Source organism: Manis pentadactyla, chromosome 13 (genome assembly GCF_030020395.1).
Source record: "Manis pentadactyla isolate mManPen7 chromosome 13, mManPen7.hap1, whole genome shotgun sequence".
Taxonomy (NCBI): domain Eukaryota; kingdom Metazoa; phylum Chordata; class Mammalia; order Pholidota; family Manidae; genus Manis; species Manis pentadactyla.
In genome coordinates, this window is record NC_080031.1 from 106,785,708 (window position 1) to 106,807,473 (window position 21,766).

The window sequence follows — 21,766 nt, forward strand, 5'->3', positions numbered from 1 at the left end:
TGGTGGTTTGGTCTTGGTCTTTCCTGCCTCATCTCATTGTTTTTTCATGGTGTAGAACTGTTTTTCGAATGCCACATTAATCCATATTAAGACTATATAGATAAGCTTTACCATTACATTTTCACAGAAATTTAATTTTTAAAAAGTGCTTACACGCCGAAATGGGCCTTCCTGCCTCCTCTCCAAAATGGAAGGCTGAGCTCCCAGCTGCAGACCGCAGGCTCCTCAGCCAGACTTTGAATCCCCCGCAAGCTCTATCCACCGTCTCACAGGAACATTGTTTGTAGGAATAATGCCCAGTGGACATTAATCATACAGAGAATCAGCTACAGAGATCACGGACAGAGAAGCATTACAGACAGACAGTCCTCTCTGGCTGTCTTAGACGTTACTTACAAGAGCCCGCCGGCAGAACCGTGTCTCCAGGGACCATTACACTGAGGGAACGCTGCCAATCACAGCATTACTTGGAAGGCACTTGTTTTAATGTTCCTCAAATGCCTACGGTCAAACTAAGCCAAAGTTCTGAAAGGTTTCAAACACTTCCAAGTTTGGGTAAGTAAATACCCTCCCAGATTCAAATGTGGCCCGAGGGCCAGGTAAGCAGGAGCCTTTTATCATGGCCTAAGTGCAAACTTTCGTTTGTCAGAGCAGCCTTGTAAAATGTATTTACACTACAGTATCTGGATTCTGACTAGCAAGGCCTTTATAAACCTAGAATTCTATTTCCAGCTGTCTTCCCTTGTGCAGGGTAAGCAGGCGAACTTCAGTGTCTCTAAATTGTTTTGAAAATTTTCTACCCAGGGCCAAAAAGGCAAATGACAAATGGTAAAAAATTAAGAGCCAAACATCTCTTGTTTCAAATTCTCTCCTCCTATACCCAGAACTCCTGCTGCCTTCACAAAGGAAACATTTTGCACAAAAGTAGCCCATGTGGGAAGCAGGGAACTAGAAAGGACCCACTGCTCCTGAAAGGGGGCCACCAGTAGACCCGTGGAATCACAATGCCATTACTTTGTTTCCACTGGATGACAGTCTTAGCAGGATCATTTCTTCCTGGCAGACCATATATCATAATTCTCCCTTAGTAATTTCTTCACTGCTAAAAAATCCTGGAAGTACCTTGAGAAATGGTGGAAACGATTTACTTTTTACTTAGAATTGCTTTTCTATTCACTACTATCAAAGATTATTAATAAAAAATGGAGTGTGCCAATCACGGAGCATTTGGCGGGATAAGTGATCATGACGGAAAAACCTAACTACGTCATTCAACAAGGTGCTCACAGGTGGCCCCTGAGCAACAGTATAAACCCCGAGTCGTGCCTCAAATGTGAAACTGGACATTTGAAATACAACTCAGAGACATTTTTGTACTTTTATTCTGTCAAACACTTAGGTTATTTAATTCCTTCATTGTGTATTTATTCATTAACTCACTTCCTTAAGGTGGGAGGTAATAAGTAGGTATGCTAGGGACAAAGCGTATTTTGAGCTCATCAAGACAATTAAAAAAATATATCTTTTGGTAACTTCACAATCAACTTGGAAGAATGAGGGTTCGCAGCAGCCGTCCTCAAGGGCCGAGCAGCCAGCCCATCTCTACGCATCCTGACCTGAACAATGGCTGCAGCAAGAGGGAGCGAGGTCTCCAGAGGCGTGGTGGGAGGACCTGCCCTTGCCCCGCAGCACACGACCTGTCAGGCTCACCGAGTCACGTTAGAGAGGCAGCCTCCCAGTCTGGGAAGAAGACAGACTCAGGAAAACCAGTCTGAATTCTGGTTCCCCACTTCTTATGTGATTTGGGGCTTAGCCACTTTTGAGTCTATGGGTTTCAATTGCCTTATCTGTAAGATCATTTCCTGTGAGAACAAAAAAAAAAAGGAAAACATATGTATTTATGTTAGGCGCACAGAAAGCACTTGAACAGCAACTCCGCAGATGACCCAAAGCCAGGCACAGGAATGTTGTATCACAAAATGAAGGTTCAAAACTACCATGATATAACAGAAGGACGAATTAAGGTGGCAATGAGTATCCTAGAGGGAAGAAAAATAAAATCCTATCATTTAAAGTACTTTCTTTTCTCTTTTGGTTTTAAGTTCAGGTGCAACACCATATAATGGAGACGAAGTCCTGGCTTAACAGCAGCTTATGTGAAAAAGTTTCTGAAAGCTTGAATGGAAGGGAATTTACTCTAAAGACAATAGCAGGACATGGATACTGAGTTATTAGGGGTGATCTTACACTGCAGAAGCATAGGTTGTGTATAAATCAAGGAAAGGAACTACCGTAATACACTCTGACGTGGCCATATCCCACCTGGCGCATCGTGTTCACTTTTAGACACTATATTTTTAGAAAAGTATTTACAAAATATAGTATAACCTGCAAAGGAAATCAGAATGATGAAAGGCTACCATACAAGGGAAGGCTGAGGAAGCTAGGAATGATAAGGCTAAGAAAAACTATAGAGAGAATGTGATTATTTGCCCTCAAGCATATCAAGGGCAGTCAAAATCAAAGAGTAATAGTAATCAATATGTACTGAGTACGTACTAGCAAAGTGGTCACTGTCATCTGCATTTTGCAGATGAGAAAACTGAGGCACAGAGGCCAAGTTACACACTTACAGTGGCATACGTTGTAAGGGTTGAAACAAGTTTTCACCCTAATAGTCTAGCCCCAGATCTGGGAGAGACAGCAAAGCTCTTTTCCAAATATTTCTAACCTCTGTCTTACGGATGACAGTAAGGCTGCACTTTCCCAATTTTTTTCCAGTTGGTCATGGACTACTAATTTGCTCTGGCCAGTGGTATGTGCATCTGTGTCATGTTCCTGACGGCAGTGTGGGAGTTCAAGAGTCTGTGAGCAACTTGACACGTGCTCTTCCCACCACGGATGTGTAAACCTCCATCCATACAGGCCCCCGAGGGGCAATGATATACACAGCTGCCCCCCATGCTAGACAAAGAGCATGAGCATGAAATCAACTGTTCTTGTTTGATTAAGTCATTGAGATTTAGGGATTGCTTGTTACTGTGGCACTACCCAGCCTTTTCTGACAGATACATGAGCCCACACGCTTAAAATCATTGAAATAGCTCAGTATAAATAAACATATTTATTCTTACATTTCCAAAGGTCAGAACTAAGAATCGTTTATAGAAACTACAAGTGGGCAGATTTGGGCTTAATCTAATTTTTTTAAAGTAAAGATGTCCAAAAGATGTTTCATGAAATAGCTAGCTCACTGAAAATGGCATTATTTAAACAGAGGTCAGATGACCATTGTGAATCTAAGTAGCAAAAAATATGGCTTAATTAAGGTTTAAGGCATCAAACATGCATGGAGTACTTCCAATGTGCCAGGCATTTCAGCCACAAAGATACATCCAAACCTAAATCCCTATCCTCAAGGCAATAATCAGGTACAAAAGTAGATACCTCTGTTGTCTCTTCCAACAGTGTGATTCAACCGAATGAGAGATAATAATACGGCCTGGATGAAGCCGACAGCAAGACTGAGCTTAGAAATAACCATGCAGCTCTAGCAATCCTGCTGATGCTTAGGTTGTATCATTATTTTTCAATTAGGAGCCAAAAGTATAGGGTTTGCAAAAGGAAGGAAAAGGAGAGAATCACTAGTTTTGAACGAGGAACATTTTCCCTTTCTCCAGTTACCATTCTTAAATCTCGCAAACCAGGCATATTTTCTGGCTTACATCAGGAGCGCTCCAGCAAAGGGAATAGCCCTGACTCACGGCAATTGTTACAGACCTTTCCCACCACTTCTCCCACCCTTGAGTCAGGGAAGGAACATTTCAATACTGGTCAACTCCAATGTGAAGAAAGGCAGTAACTTTCCTATAGGGCCACTCTTCAGTTTGGACGGTCAGAGCCCATCCAAAATATCACAAGTTTTTCCTAAAGGGGTATTTGAGCAGGGCCTACGGGAATCCTGTATTCTAAGGATGATGGGAAAATCACAAACTAAATGAATGATTCCAAGGGTCACTGACATTGTTTCCCCTCTGGCACCTTGAAACAGTACAAACTTTCCTGGGGCAGTCAACAGTTTAAGCTCTGTTGGTTTTTTAAACCTCCAAAAATTAAACAGTACTTTCCAGAAATGTGCTAGCCTTTCACTGGCTCACTGCATTTGGGAGAAACATCTAAACTTGGGTAAGCATTACCTGTAATTGCTCTGGGGCAGGCCTTTCCATTTCAGGTTATTATTCATAAAAGTATTAGTGCAGAATAATATATGCGGATGGATTTTTCAGCTATTATCTAAACAAGGGTGATGTATCTCATTACTGTCGTTCCCCAACTCAAAAGCATCAGTTTGAACTTTGAATGCTCCACCCCTGCCCAAGCCCCGAATTTTCTGAATTACAATTACGATTTTCTATGAAATAAACCGATAAAAGAGGTCAAGCTGGATTTCAATGCCATGCCTTCGGTCAGTTAGGTGTGACACGAGTTTCTCAAAAATACACATACAGAAGAAATTGGCTTTGGCACATGTAAAAACAGCCAGAAATTTGCAGCTCGCGCTTGTTTAACGGGCACCCTTTATACTCTCGCCTGTTTTCAAAAGTAACAATGATATTCTTCCAGAGACGGCTGGATCCCTTTGGTACCCAGTCTTGTGCCAAGCTACGTACACAAACACACTTTTCAAACACAAATGTGAAATCTAAGGCAAAAAAGAGGCATGGAGATTTGGGTGTTTAGTCTAGTGGCTCCACACCCAGAAGTTCCAGGGACAGATGTGCTGTCTGAGGAGTGAGAGGGCAGAACGCCCGTCCTGTACTTGCATCCGGAAGCTATGCACAGGTCTCCGCTTCCCCAGCACCGGTGTGCCCGCCGCTCTGGTGACAGGGCTGAGATTTAATCTAGGGCCAGGGTGGGGGGCCGAGACAACTGTGCTGGTGGTTTATCGGACCAGAGAAGGGCTGGGAATCACTAAGCCTTGCTGGCTGGCTGGGCTGACACACCCACCTAGATCTCAGGGCCCGGGGGTGCAGCAGGGAGCGGGGGGACCCGCGCGTCCCCGGTCCCACGCGCACTAAGACGCTGCAATTGGGGGCACGCGCGAATCCGGGTCCGGGCAGGAGGTAGTGCCGCCCTCTGTGGAGGGTGCCCCTTTCCCCTTCCCGGCCCTCTGTCCCGTGCAAAGTGAGCGGGAGAAAGTTTTCGGGGCCACGGCTGCCCGGGCTGGGAAGGAAACGAGGGCGGGGGACAGGGGCCGGGCCCCCTTACCTCGTCCTTGGGGCCGAGGTTCTGCAGCACCTCCTTGCCCGCGGCGCTGCGGATCTCCACACCGGCGGGCGCGGGCGGCGCGGGCGCGGGCTCCCCGCCCTCCTCCCGGCCGCGGCCCCTGCGCGGGGGGTCCGCGTCCGCCCCGGCTCGGCTCGCCGGGCCGCGGCCGCCGCCCTGGCTGCTCCGGGGCGTCCTGGCGCCCCGCTGCCCCACGCTCAGGGCGTCGAAGTCCAGCGTCTTGCTCTCGAAGGCGCCCTCCACGTTGCAGAACATGCCGCCGTACTTCTGCCGCGGGACCTGGTCCGCGGTGCCCGGCCGCGCCAGGTACACGGGCAGGTCGTCCTCGCGGGCGCCGTCCCAGCCCCTGCGGCCCGCGGCCATGGCTCCGGAGGCGCGGAAGGCGGCTGCCGCGGCGCGCGCCGGCCCGGAGCCTGCGCGGGGGAGGCGTTGCCCGGGTCCCGCCGGGCCCGCGAGCCGAGGGGCGGACCTCCGCGCCGCCGCGCCCCCGCGCCCGGAGCCCGCCGCGCCCCCTGCGCCCGTCGGAGAGCCGCCAGCCCCACGGGGCGCGCACACGCGCTCTGCCCGCCCGCCCGGCCCCACGGGGCGCGCACACGCGCACACACACCCTGCCGGGCCCGCGCCGACTCCCGAGCTTGCCCCGCAAAACACAAGCCCCTCTGCCCCCCTCAAGCACAGAAACCTGCTTGGCTCAGGTGCGCCGACCTAAGAGCCAAGGGCTGATTCACGAACACACACACACACACTCACACTCACACTCAGGCTCACCATCACAGTCTTAAACTTTGCTCACCCATAATTCATCTTCAAAGTGTCTCATAATTGCTCCCCGTTCTAGAATCTGCCTTGGAAACCTGCACCCTCAAATAAAGAACTTCTAATTGGTTTGCAGAGACAGACAGTGAGAGACAGAGAGGGACCCTCTTCACTGACAATCACAAGAGCCTATAATCGACTACAATCTACACTTAAACCTGTTCTTAGCTCATCTACAGCCCCCTTGATTTTGCTTTTTACTGGCTGGTAATTTGCCTCACGATTACATTACTGATCACAGACATGCAAACATCCCTAGATTTTGCCTTGCAAGAAACTTTTACCCTGTGCTCCTATGACAACCCCAGGCTGATACCTCACAGGCTGACTCAAGGGCAGGTTTACCTCAGTCAGAACATTACACCTGGGCTCACACATAAATTCTGATTTACCTCAAAAATGCGCAAAGACTTTGCCTTCCATGCTACCTCAGACACACAGATTTTACTTATGTATATCCGGGCTCTCACACACTCATCTTCTTCCCTGCACCTACCCACATATACTCTAACCCATACTTTGCCACGTAGCATCCACAAATAGCAGAGCTTGGTCGCATGTGCACACACAGTCTAAGCCCAGAACCTGCAATGCCCAGATGAAACTGGGCCCCTCTCAGAAATTCACTGGCTCATTTGTTTATTCATCCATCCGGATGCATCTTCACAACAAACTTGAGCGACAGTGTTAAACGAGGTGGGGGGTTGGGTGCAGAGTGGCCTGTCCTCTCCAAAGAGTGCAGTCCACAGCCACCCCTAAGATGGGACAGTCATTCACTATTCTGCTCAACATACTGGACTTTATTTTCTGAACGCCTCCACTACATCAGAAGCTCCACAAAGTCGGAGATCTGGTCTGTTCAGTTCACCTTTGAATATCTTGAGCCTAGAACATCTACAGCACATAACAGACCGTCCATAAATCCTGTTTGAATAAATGGATAATGACCATAGTAATGACATCAGCAACCACAGGGAACATTGCTGGTAGAGCTGCCGCTGAACGCCAGTCACTGTCGCCATTGTTTCACATATAGGAACTCAGTTACTGCTCAGGAGCCCGGGGCGGCCTCTTGGTGCCCACAGAGTGGTTACAGGCTTCTGTATAGGATCTGATGAACTGAAACTTCAAACTGCAATGCTGGAGGCTAACCAAGATATTGAAAAACGGGGTTTCTGTGGCAGGCCTGCGACAGCCATGAAAGTTTTGGGGGATGACAGTTGCCCTGAACTTGGATCAAAGAAAAGTATGTTGACACGAGTCACACTTACCTGTGAGGAGAAACGCCCACACTCTACATCAGTGTGACTACTTACACCCACCTCCTCCAGCCAGCTGCTCATTTTTACCAAATGCTGGGTGGTGATGGACCCAGAATTCCATGTGAGAAATCAGTAACATAGGCCATTCCCTCCCTCTGCTCACACAGGTGATTTCCTGTCTTTTCCCCATTGCTCTCAACCTCTTCTCTACTCATCAATTTGCTCACACACTTTTATTTATTTACAGACTTTTTATTCATAAACTTTTTATGGCGACACTTGCCAGGTGTCCAGCACTGTCCTGGGTTCCCCCCTCTATGGAATATACTACTAGTGGAGGGAAACAGATGATAAATAAGAAAAGTCAAGTCATATAGTCATAAGAGCTGGGCAGAAAATAAGACAGCCAACTTTTAGACTGACTGGTCAGGAAGGACTGCAAAGTCCTCCCCCTCTGACTCTCTAAAAACACCACAGGCACCAGCACCATCTGCAAAAGGAACAATAAAGATATTTGCTAATGTCCATAGGAATTTATTCTGTGCCAGGCTTGGTGTTAAGAACTTTCCACATGGTATCTTGATTAATCGTCATACTACAAGTCAAGGACTATTATTTCTTTCTTATTAATGAGGAAGCTGAGGCTCTAAGTAAATGCCATGTTATGACAGAATCATAACTGGAAGTAACATATGTGCAAAGAGTCTAAGGCTTCCTTGGACAGGGACACAATCTAAATGTAGATTCATGCTTATATGTGCTCGTGTGTGGACGCCAGGATGTAGATAAGCCCCGTTGTCATAACCCTGTTGCCTCACACAAGGCCTTCTGCAATGTATATGCCCCATAATTACTTTTGTTGACAAAATATCACATTTAAAAATCAACAGCTACATATACACATTTGTTTTTAATTAAGACAGCAAAGCAGCTTTAGGAGAAGACTGAAATGGGACGGTGGGTCTGACTCCAGTTCTATGTGGCCTGAGGCCAAGTGTCTTACTTAACTTCTTGATATCTTTGTTTTCGCCTCATCCACCCAACAGGATTCATAAAGACCTCACTCCTTGAGTAAGACATTGTGCTAAGAATTTCATGTCCATTGCATTAACCTTCATAACAACCCCATAAATTTGGTGTGATTATTAGCCTCATTTTACCAGCAGAGAAATCAAGGCTTAGGCTAGTTAAGTTCCTTGCACTAAATATCACAGCTAGCCCTTCAAGCTAGAATGCAAACCCTCAACTAGCTAGTTCCAGAACCTGCTCTTAAAAACCACCCCACCATAGAGTTTTGTGTAAGGATCCAGAGATGATAAATGGGAAGACCAGCAGTAAGCTGTTAACAGAAAAAAAAAACACATTCTAAGTGCCCAGTTGTTCTTGGGCAAAGGTTAACTTTAATTAAAACAAAAATCACATAAAGAAACATCGCACCAATGTCCTCCTGACAAAGGTATTAGCCCCACGAGCACAGGACAATTTTGTCATGCCTCTCCCTACGGATGTAGAGGATACATTACTTAAGACAGTTGCAAACATTAAAGCGCAGCAATATGTCTATGGCCACCTTAAGTCAGACTTCCCAACGGAGAGGTTATCCAAAACAATGTGCAAACAGCAAGGTAGTTCTTTAACATGGGCAGTGAAATACATTTCAACTTGTCACACACCAGATCAAATTTGCATTTCCTGTAACTGCAGTAAATGACTTTCCACTTTGCATTGAGATGACTTGTAATGTAAGCCCATAGCATATCTGATTATAACTTTAGGGAAATGTATTCCGGAGGTGTCTTCTATTACCTTCGATCAGCAGAAGGCAGAGACTCCTCTACAATAAGAAGTGTATAAAAGAACAATCCTGATACAGCTGCACAAAGAATATCTTTCATGCAAAATAAATTACACTGCATTCTTATTAGGCAAAAATCTACCCAAGAGAAGATAAAAATTTTAATGCTCACTAAAGCTATGCCTCCATACTCAAAGTAAGGAGAAAATAGACAAGTATGACATTTACCTTTGCTCAGCAATGAATTTAAATATTTCTGATCAAAACCCACCCTCTGTCTTTTCCTTCCTTAAATTTCAGGAATTGGAACCTACATTATCTCTACACTACTTTATAGGTACAGAGATTGCAAACCTTGTTTTCTCTACAGATGCCATATATGAAGTCAATCTTTCAAAATATTTAGCACTCTGCCGGACACACAGTTGTTCAATAAATTAGTCCCCATTTCCTCAGTGTGTTTTTTATATATATCAATATCATACAGAGTTTGTAAGAATGAGCTTGACCTTGTCCCATAATTTTAGCTTTTCAGGGTTTTATGAAATAAATTGACATTATAACAATGTTTGGTATAGATGTTAAAAATGACTGCTATTTTCAATGTACCTGCATCACACCTTAAGAATTTTCATGACAGACCATTGCTGAATTTCAGCTCAACGTTTGGTGACCGAAGTGTCCCTCAGAAACTTAAAAACAGGTCATTTTTCAAAACTATGCACAATGTTAAGACCAGGTCATAACATATTTTTAATAATCCTACTCATGCACACACCACAAACCTCCCTGCTGTTTTATGACTGTGTGCATATATGTGGGGATCAACAGGACTATGTATCAAAACATTAACAGAGGGTAGGTTGAAGGATTATGAGTAATTTTTAGTTTCTTCTTTCATGCATTTCTATAATTCCTAAAATCTTTTACCTTAATAATGATAAAGAATGTTAGTTTTAAATGTGTGTCCAGGATGTTATTTTAGATAAAAATTAATTTATTGAGCATGTCGACAATTGCTAATGGAGAACCACTGAGCTAAGGTGTTAGCTCCCTATTCTATTATGAAGATCTATTATCTAAAGTAGAAAATAAAGATAAACAAAAATTAGAGTGTTCATCAGCATCAAGTTGTCACCTCGTGCAAAGCACATCAGCGGTTGGACAGCTGAGCAAATGGTCATTTCGACGAGGGCTTATCCCGCGTCCTTGAGGCAAATCCTTTTCACCAAAGGATTAGTTAATAAGACACGATGTAATCACCTTCCCAGGGGGGGGTTGTTGGGGTTTCTTTCCCAATTTCATACGCCAACTATCTCTCTTAGATGTTACTATTCTTAAATGTTCGAAAGCCAATTCCAATCACGATTTTCTTTTACCTTAAGTGGGAAAGAGACAAATGTTAAGTAGTTGCTAACCAGTGTGAGAAAACATATTTGCTTCAGATGCACTGATGCTCTAGTTTCCTTGATGCGGGTTCACCGGCACCGCTTAATCTCCTAACTGGAAATCTCTGGGTAAGGACCAGACAATAAATCCAGTTACAGGATGTAACCGTAAAAACAAAAATGAACAAAGTCATGACCTGTCCAAGCTCTTTACCAGCCACGATGGTTCATAAAATGTGTCTAAGGCTTTGAAAAATGTGCTTGTTTTGTTTTTCCAGTTACTTTTCCTGTTCTTTGTCCATTTTCCAGACAATCTCATTAGTTTTACATTATTGTTGTAACAGTCTCATTCTGATAATTTAAAATAAGAACAATTCTCTTCAACCTTTTGCCTTCCAAAGATAAAAACAACAGCAATGAGTTCTTTGTTTATTTCTCCTTCCCTTCCTTCCTTCCTTCCTTTTCAATGAAAATTTCAAAACTGCAGAAAACCAGAGGGTAATTTAACAAACTGCAATATACTCACTCTCTAGAATTGATAAATGTTAACTTTCACCATATTTTGTTCACAAATTTTAAGCAATAAAACATAACAATTCAAGTGTGCCCTTCCCGTTTTATTCCCCTGCCTTCCTCTGAAACAGAACCACTAACCTGTATCTTACATTCTCCTAGAGACTGGCTAGCTGTTGGAACCTGATCCTTTAATTGGGATTCTTAGATTTTTTTTTTTTCCACCCAATACATTACTGCCATAGTTTCATTACTTGCTTTCAAGAATGATCATAATATGGTTGATAACACAGAAGCCCTTCACTCCTAGAAAACTAAGGCTTGGAACAATAGCATTAATGTTTCTCCTGCTTAAATAAAGGTAAATCAGGCTCATGTATAAGGGTTGAAAGGGCTCAATTCAAGTTGTAAGAGGAGGTGTGTATCTCAGAACTCTTGGGTTTGCGAATCAGCCAGTACTAGTTCTGTTAGAGTCAAGCTCAAAAACCAACCACTTTCCTCTTCTGGGGAACATTTTTGCTATTATCATAGCTTGTGTGCCTCTAAGTAGTGGGCCATGAAATCTGAACTTACCATTTTAAAAAATAGCTTTTATTTTAGCATTCCCTTGAGCATAAACTAAGTAACACACAACAAAAGGTAGTCAAATAAAATGGCATTCGGAAAACAGAAAGTCCTTTCATTCCACACAGAAATTTGCTGGCTGCACAAGACTAGGGCACATCCTGGCTCCAGTATAAATAGCTAACAGGCAAGAATATGAGTGACAGATACTAAGAGATACGGGAGGAAAAAACAGAAACATGGTGAATAATTCTTTCATTGAGAATTTTATAATCATGTATAGATGCAGAAAACATAAATGCATTGCTAATGACTTCTTATCCCTGTGCATTTGTCTGAATTCTTTTTTCTGTTAATAAATAACTCCTTGTCTAGGCAGCCCCCAGGGACGCCTTATTTCTCCAGATCTTTCATAATTAAGATGAATGGAGAGGAAACAGGCTCCCTTCAATGTTTCAAGTTTTTATAGTGATTTATATTGGAAACATGAGGAAAAAATAGACAATCAACTTAATACTATACCCTAATTTCCATTTCTTATTAATAAATATCAGAGTATTTATATGGCATGTGATCAGTTTCAAAAAGGCCTGGACTCTGAAGTCACAAAATCTGGACCACAGCTGTGGGTCCACCACTGGCTGAGTGAATACGGGGGAATCACACTAACACTCTCCTCCTGTTCCCTCATCAACAAAATGGGCATAAAAAGCTGTGCCATTTAAACAGTGAGGTGTTACCTACCAAGTTGTTATCTACATGTTATCATTTTATTTTCTTCAGAGTCAATTTCTGTGACCCAATAGGTAAACAATTAACACACGTTGAATTAAGGTTATCTGGAATTTTTGTCTTTCAATCATAGATAAAATTGTAGGTAGTAGGTAGCTAATGATTATTAATCAGTCTTAGGCATGACTAAGGTGAAAAATATATTTTGGGAAACCAAGTCAGATTACCTTCTATTCCAATCTTAAAACTCCCTGACATTTGTCTCCTAAAAGTCCTAGACCAAAGGTATAATCAAACATATATGCAAAACTTACAATATAGCCATACACTAAAAATAATTAGATACAAATGTTTTCAAGCAGAATCCACATTAAATCTACATGGTTTTGACTATATGTCTAACAACTTATTTAATAATTCTTAATGTTGGCTGGTTACTAGGAATTGCAACATTTAAGGCACAATGTTAACTTGCTAATATGTTTATTTCTTACCAAAAATACTCAATATGACTATATATTCAAATACTATATTATAAAATCATTAGTGTGTCAGAAAATATTTTTTCACTATAAAATTTATACCTACAAAAATATATATTGCAGTTTTTTGCAGTAAGATTGACAGATCAGTTCTAGGAATAAGTGGATTAATCTAAAATTCTCAAAACCATATATTTATTGAATACATAAGTAAAGAGGGTTTTCAAAAGAAAAACTGAGGTTAAATACACCATGCAAAAGATATAGATTGATTATCTGGTGAAGTATTTCATTTTTAATGTAATAAAACTAAAAAACTTGAGTGACTGAAGACATGGATAGGATTTCTAAAACATCTATGGTATTGTGGTAAGTCTGGTGGACGTAGACCTTGGCTAGTGCCCTTATAGCAAAATAAAATAAGAATGTAATACTATTAGCTGGATTATTTATTGTCATGGGTATAACTTTTGACGTTGGCTTTGTAAGAAGTCTTTAATTCAGGACAAGACATAAATGAAAACTCCCTGTGGGGAAGACAGATCCAATTTTATTAGAAATACAAATATTTCTGTAAATCTTTAAGTACTCTTCCCAAATTACAGTACATCTGATGATGCAGAAATCAAGTTTGCTTTTTTTTAACCTTTGAAGACATTGTCTAAGAAACCACTTTGAAATTCGTCCTTGTTAAAAAGAAATGTGAATTTTTGAATCAACCTTACTTATTCTCTTTTTCTTTAATCCAAAGACCAGTTCTGTTTGTTGTCTTAAAATAATTGAAATGAAGAAAGAGAAAATCGGAGCCAAGTCTGCTGTCCCTCAGCTAAGGGGAGAGTAGAACTCTGCTAGAGCAACAAAAGGGAGAGTCTGTTTAATCAGTTCAATTCATTACATATTTATTGATTACTTGTTTTGTGCCAGAGAATATTCAAGGTTGGGGATTTACAATACAGACGACAGGACAAGTATCCAAACAGAATGCTGCTTAGACTATAACCAGTATCACTGGAGGAAAAGAGAGCCACAGATGAATAGAGATCTGAAACGCAAACCGCAAGTCATTGGGTTTTGGCAGAGAAAGGGGGGTGACATCACTCCCAGAAGACTGAGAAATGGGCAGAACAGTGCACCACGGAGAGCACGGCGCTTATAGGGCTGTCATGGGCAAGACCAGGAAGACTGGACAGAGCTTGAATGTGGGGTCCTGAATGAGAGGGGAGAAACTCTGATTCGGAAGTAAGCACACACCTGCTTTGCAGTAATCACCTCATCTGTCTATCCTGGGTTTGATTCCGGATGTCACAGTGTGCCCAGATTCCTCCTGGCATATTGCTGTCTGAAACAATGTTGTAGATCTCTGTTCTATTAGTTAAGACATGAATGCTCCTGAGATACAAGTTCTCCTCACAGTGATAACACTTCCCACGATCAGTGCAGGGATTTCCCATCCCTGGCTGAGGGGGTTTGGGAGGTAAAGAGAATGTCAGAGTTAAATCTGAATGTGTAGTGTGATGAGTATTTGGATAAAGGGTTAGAATCGAGGGGCAAATTTTCACCATGGAAAGAGAGTTTCTGAGTAAGTTTGCAGTATGTTTAAAATAAGAGCTGATCTCTTTTTGTCAAGAGTTGCAGGTGGAGAACAGCTATTGGAAAGCTAGGGATTCATAGCAGAGCAGAAGGCTTAGAGCTGTGACTGACGGGACGAGCAGACTTCCGTCCTGCTCAGGGGAGGGGAGGGGTGTGAAACATAAGACTGAATGGGATATGCAGGCACCTGAAAAAATGCTTTAATTCTCCCTGTATGAGAGTGTATTCGTTTTCTATTGCTGTGTAACAAATTTAGCAGCTTAGAACAACAGAAGTTTATTATGCCTCAGTTCCCACGGGTCAGGATTTTGGGTACATGTTAGCTGCCTCCTCCATGCAGTTCTCACCAAACTTAACTCAAGGTTTCAGACAACGCCGAGAACCCATCTCAGTCTTGGGGTCCTCTTTCAAGCTCATTGGCTGATGGCCGAATTCAATTCTTTGCAGTTATAAGACTGACAGCCATATTCTTGCTCCCCCCTCCTAGAGGTCACCCACGTGTCCTTGCCATGTAACCCCCTTCATAGGCAAGTCACACCATGGCTGTTCGCTACAAGATCAGCAAGAGAATCTCTGTTGCTTTCAGCCTCTGACATATTTTCAAGTCTCCCCTGATTAGGTAAGGCCCACCAGGATAAACTCCCTAATTTAAAGAAAATTTATTAAAGGCCTTAATTGTATGTGTAAAATCCTTTCAGAGTAGCACCCAGATTAATGTTTGACTGGTAACTGGAAGATGTGTACAAACAGGGTAATGAAACTGTTGGTAGCCATCTTAGAATTTTAGGTATGGCAGAATCTTTAATAGGTGAGGACTCCATACTGATGCTCTTATTCCATGGGGAAAGCGGTTGAAAGTGGGCCAGCCCAGGTATTTCTTATCCGTCTTTACAGTTCCCTCCACTGGTTGGCACTTAGTGCTTGAGAGTTTACTAAGTATCAAAATATTTACATTTATAATATTTGAGGATGACTCTATGGATATGATCATATGACTCAAAATTATATTTTAATAAAAGAAGTTTACTATATAATAACAAGGGCATCAGAACAAATGCACAAAACTATGGCCCTGTGCCTGGTAATATGCAATAAAGTATGTACTGAATTTTTAAAAATTGTCTTTTTGTTGGGTGGGATTTTCTTTTTTTTTGAGTCCTCATGGAGCAGCAAGAAGAGTATATTGGGGGTCCTGAATCCTAGTTTAGACAGTCACTAGTTACTAGTGGAAGGCTCTCAGGGGGCCATTCCAGTCCTTTGAGTCTATCCAGCTTGCACAACAGGACAATAAACCTAACAGACTTAACCTATTTTTCAAAAGTGCTACCAGGATGGAGCAAGACTGCTGTAAGAATCAAATGATAATAGTTGTAGAGATGTACATAATGTGGAAATGTATATGAAATTTAAGGGAAAATTCTTAGGCAAAATCTTGATGACTTATTAGTTGGGCAAGACCTCCCTAACGCTGAGGGCCAGGACGGTGGCAGACCCTTGCCTCATGTGGTCACAGTTAAGATGAGTCTCCCAGCTGTGCAGTCTTCGTCAACCACTTCTGCTATAGCAGCAGCCCCCTTCGACTCTAGGTGGCCTCAGACTTCTTGTGACTCAGAAGCAGTCTAGAGTTGGAGACATGAGACCTTAATTTATGTGCACATGGGAAAGTCTCCCAGTTCCTCTTCGGGAGCTACTTTGCAGGGTATTTTCCACTGAGTTGAAATGAAAGTTGCTTCTCTTCCAATATCTCCTTAAAAGGGACTAGTGGAAGTGCACAAGGAAAGAGTCAGGAGTTTTACCTTTTATAGATGCTGTGAAAGTTAAGGGCTCGTTTAAAAGTAATTTCTGTAATCACTACTACAGCAAACCTAGGGACATCTATCCTAGGGGTCAGCAAATTACAGCCCAGGGACAAAATCCAACCCAGTGCCTATTTTTCTGTGGCACACAAGCTGAGAATGTCTCTTGTATTGTTAGATAGTTGGAAAAAAACATCAGAAAAGACTTCATGACCCATGAAAATTATATGATGCCATTTCCAATGTCTGCAAATAAAGTTTTATTGGAAGCCAGTCATATTCATTTGCTTACTTATTGCCTCTGGCTGCTTTTGCACTGACTGCAACAGCAGAGTGTGATAATTACAACAGAGACTGCATGGTCCATAAAACTGAAAATATTTGTTATCTAGCCCTTTACAGCAAAAGTTGGCCAACTCTTGACCTGTAGTGTGTTCAGGTTGGTGAATGTGTAGTTTCTCACAGCTTCTGGGAATGTTTATAAAGTCCAGTGTTTTTAGAGGAAAGTTTGACAATAGACATCAAGAGTCTGACATAGTCAAGAAATCTGCATGTTAAGATGCACCTGCCAGATATTTGGGCTGCAAGTGGTTCTTAGTCAGGGCACATTCTCAGAAATAGTCTCTGGTGTCTCTGAGACCAACTCTATTGAAAGTCTTTTTCCATTCGGTGTTGCTGATACCTCCTAATGTGGAGAAGATTCCCAGGTCTCACTTCCCCGTCTATGCTGGCATAGGTAGAAAAGCTTCTTTAGGAACTGTTCTTTCAGCACCACATCCCACAGGTCCTCTCAAAAGCAGTTCAAACACCTGAGTGCAGACTGTGACCTCACGGACTCTTCAAAGAGCAAATCCTCAGAACTCTCAGGATTCCTTGTTTTAAATGGTAATTGCTTCATAATGATTGCAAATCAAACACATTGGGATTTTTCCTAACACACTAGAATATTCTGCCTGGTTCTAGATATTTTCCTTCCTTTGAAGAGCGTGCTTTGACTTCTTCTGGAGGACGAATACTTATATTTACCAGCAAAAAAAAGATTCTGCTCAAAATCTTCATTGTTTGTTAAGCCAGAACATTCTGCTTTAAGTTTTGATATTAATTCCAAAGAATTGAAATTATATGCCATGTGTTAAAAAAGACAAAAATATCAGGACTGTGGTGAGCAATTAACCCAATTGCTCCATAAAACTGATATTTTAGCTAATGTGTCTATGTCTGTCAAAAGATAAAGTTTCAGAATGGCTGTGGAGAAAATGGAAATTTCTGACCAGGATTCCCACCAGGCTGTAATAGTGTCCATTGTATTCATGTAAGAGCCTGTTTGCACATCTATGGGATGTTTACTGGGGACAGAGATGATTGTCAGACACGGGGAACACTGGCCCATGGGAGGCGTGGAGAGGAAACACCCCTTGTCTCCTCAGTTCCTGGTACATAGTTGGTAGGGCATCTGCCAGTCACCACAGACCCGCCCACAGAGTTCCTCCCAGGGCTAGGGGCGGGGTAATGGTGGGAGCAGGGAGAGAACAGTAGGAGAGCGAGAGCAGACAGTGTGGAGAGCAGAACCCTGGAGGGAACACTAGGGAGAACAGTGGCTGGCAGAGGGAAGCCAGGGAGCCCCAGTGGTGGGAGAGGGCTGAGCCCACGCTGGGGGCAGCACTGGAGCCAGCTGCTTGTGTGTGAGCACTGTGAGAATAAGCATGGCATGGATACCTCAAGACAAATGCTGGGCATAGAAGCCACAGGTAAAAAAGTAAGAAGTAAAGAAGTAAAAAGCTAACCTTTTCAAAGAATATTGCTTCTCTCTCACTTACCAACTTTACATTTCCCTGTATGGCCCCGGAAGATGACTGGTTAGCCAGAGACGGGTAAGATTCCTCAAGGGAGGAACAACCTAAGACAGGCACAGTCGCAGGGGGGTCATCAGGTGAGAAAATGGGGATCAACAGAGGTGAGGCTTAGAACCTCACCCCCCCTGTTCTGAGAGAAATCTTCTGCATATGTGGATGTTTTATTGCCCTTGTCCAGCTTGGATTAATACTTAGTCTATAGGCACACACCTGATCATCTACATTTGCCCTCTTACAGCACTAAATTATGTATTCTACCTTTATCTTGCATCTACCTACCACACTTCAGCATTTTATTAAAAATAATAATAATAATAATAATAAGGGAGAAATGTGGGATTCACATATAAATCAAGTATAAAAATCAAACAATCATATTTGACCTTATTGTTTATAGTTCATGATGTGTGATCAAAACCGAAAGTTTCTGTGATGACTGCCCTTGTACTGTTCACCATATAAGAACTTATTCACTTTGTAAGACCTTGTTCACCATGTAAGAACTTGTTCGTTATGCTTCAGAAGATTGGAGACTGTTGAGAAATAGGCTTGGGGTTGATTAATGATTGTGCATTGTGTCCCCTATACAGAATTTTATTGTTGTTAACAACCATTTGATCAATAAATATGAGAGATGCCCTCTCAAAAAAAAAAAAAAAAAAGAATAAGCATGGCATGAACCCCTTTTGATGCCCCAACTTCTTGCTCTTGTCTTTATTGGGCCTCATCAAATTCATCAGGCACTTGCGCCAGGTGGGGAACCCCCTCCTCCCAGAACAACAATGGTCCAGGAAAAGCTGATCATTGACAAAGGAAACAGAAAGTCATAGATCACATACGGCAGTTCTACATGTGCCTACTGTCCTGTACAAAGCGGCTTTTGGTTCCACTTTAAGGAAGTGACGTGTGGTGTAGCCTGCATGGTTTAGTGTGGATTTCAGAAACTGGAATTAATTCCCTTATTAATAAAGTTTTCCTATGGGTCTGCCATATGTGAGCACTTTGTTAGGCACAGCTGATGCACCCATCACTGCACCATAGGGGATCCTAACACCATGGGGGAGGAAGACAAATAAGCTACAAATGAAAATATAACCTGAATGCTACCAAAAGGATCAGATCAGTGATGGGACACAAAAAGCCATCTTTGGAGGGTAAGGGAAAAACTGAGTTAGATGTAAAGAATGAGCAGGGAGAAGGGAAGTGGTGCTGAATGAGCTCAGCGCAGACCATAGGCAAAAGGCTGGACACAAGAGGTAGGCTGTCTGTTTCCTAGAACTGCAAATAATTTCCTATGAGCAAAAGGAGAGGAGTGAAGAATGTGAGAAATAAAGGGAGTAGACATGATATATGTAAATACATACACATAATTTTGAATATGTAAAATATTTCATTCGTTTAAAAATAAAAATATATGTGGAGAATCTAGAAGAGGTGGTTCAAAGGAAAGAAGGCATATGAAGCATCTGGTGCCTGGTAAGCCCCCCCAACAAATGTTAGCTGCTATTGTAATAGAAATGCTAAGTGTAGGTTTCCTGAGATAGATACTTTATTTGCTCTCTGGTTTGAGCTGGAACAAATCTGGGTGGGTCAAGAAGGAATTTAGTGTAATGGTTAAGAGCTAGACAGACTTGAATTCAAATCCAGGTGTTAAATATTAACTTTGTGCCCATAGGCACGTTTTTAACCTCTCTAAGCCTATTTCCTCATCTGTAAAATGGAGATAATACACTTCATTTACAAAGCTGTTGTGAGGGTTAAATGCAATACTACATGTAAAATAATGAGCACAAATTGATGGGCACAGAGAAAGAACTCAAACATGGTTGTTTGCATCAACACAAAGGAGACGTAGGACATATGTCGGGGACTGGGGAACCTTCCCAGAAGATGCATGGTGATAGGGACAGTTTCTCAGCTGGGCATGAATTCATCTCACTGTGTCTGGGTCTGTTTGTAAAGAAGAATAAATGATCCCAGGGATAAACAGGCAGCCAGCCTGAGGGCTTGATCCTCCACCCTGCTTCCAGCCAGGAAGTCTCCGAGTGTGAGTAGAATGTGAATCACCTGCTTACTGTACACTGATCGTTATTATTCACTCAGCAAAGAGAAAAAAATGGTTGGTCAGAATTAATCATCTTAAAATACCCAGTTAGTTTAAATTCACTACATCTGAATATGGTAATGAGACACTTGTCACTTTTATGACTCTTTGTGGGGGAGAGTGTCTATTATAGGATGGAAAAGGATTAGCATAATTTTAAGAGAGTACCCTTTTTTTTCTTTTTCCATTTTTATGGAAGCCTGATATAATATTTGTTGCATGTCCCCACTTTACAGATAAGGAAACAGGCTTTGAGTCTGAAGTGATTTATAAGGAAATGGTGTTAAAAATCAAGATATTTTTTCTGACTGTAACCAATGATCCTCAGTCCTGGCTGCACATTAGAAATACTTGCAGAACTTTTAGAACAAATGATGGTCAGGGCCCACTCCAGGAGATTCTGTTGAGCTGTTCAAAGGCAACCAGTTCCTAAACATGAATTTCTTGGTCAAAAGCAACCTCCTTTCTTTCTTTTTAAGGCTTGCTAAATACATGATTTAGATATTTTAAAATACGGCTGTGCTATCTACTGAGGAACCGAAGTGGACATTCCTCCCTCTCTCTCTTCCCTGCTTTATCCAGTTCAGGGCATTTCAGAAGCAGGTTGAAATCTGGGAGAATGAATTCAACCATTTATGCTGTACTGCGGGGAGGGCATAGTTTGCCCCCTGACCTTTTCAGTGAGTCACTGATAGCCTTCATGTGGTGACCTTCCAGCCTCATCACAGAACAAATCCCTCTAAACATTCTAAATAATCAGAACATGATCTAACACTTAAATGAACTTGGTCCACATCAGTTAACCAGCTGACCTTGAAGGCCTACTTATCAAATGAAAGACGAACCCATTTCTCTTTATTTTTTTATGGCATTGGATAGATAAGAATTTTGAAAAGTGCTCTCTTCTTATTCTGTGAAACTGCAGTGATCACATGCTCAGGGGGCTCCTTCCAGTGAGCCCCCCACTCCCTGAATTACACTCACTGGCGCCAAGCGCTGGCCTTGGGGGAGGGAGGCAACAAAGGCCGAGTGGAAATCCCTTCTTCACTTGCATATCCTTATTGCCTACTGACTGGGAGAAATTATAAAATCATTCCATTTTTTAAAAACCCTCTAAAGCAGTGAGTCTTAAGTATGGGCGAATCCTGAGCTCTTCTAAGTAACTAACAGAAGTTAAGGCCCCCGGAAGAATTCAGGTACATATGCTTCAAATGTTTACCTATCTTGACCTTTCACAGGTCCATGAATTCATTAAGAAAACTTGACACTATGGGAAAAAATAAATATGATTTTCATCTTTTACCTGCGGAGATGGGTGCATAGTAGAAAACCAGACAGTTCAAAGCAAAACTATGCATCAAAATCTTTTTAACAATCCGTTCTGATGTAAGCAAAAGAAAAACAGCTAAAAAAAAAGCAGCCAAACCAAGCTCTGGGTTTGTTTCCCTGAGATGTAATTTCTTCCTCCTGAGGGCAGTTCACAAATCGCCATGTGTGCACAGACAAAGGCTGCTTGTCCCACTCCGGCTTCCCAGGTCATTCTGACCCTTCCTTTTCCTGCCTCTACACTTCTGGGTTCTTTATC

At 42.3% G+C, this 21,766-nt stretch overlaps 1 protein-coding gene across 1 annotated transcript in view; it reads right to left on the bottom strand.

Moving 5' to 3' along the window:
- Positions 1–5,721, bottom strand: part of DPYSL3 (dihydropyrimidinase like 3) — a 103,538-nt gene extending 97,817 nt beyond the window's left edge. Inside the window, exon 1 of the mRNA XM_036894628.2 lies at positions 5,269–5,721. Within this exon, the coding sequence (XP_036750523.2) occupies positions 5,269–5,649 (381 nt within the window). The 5' untranslated portion in view covers positions 5,650–5,721. The remainder of the gene's footprint in view (positions 1–5,268) is intronic.
- Between the last annotated feature and the right edge of the window lie 16,045 nt (positions 5,722–21,766).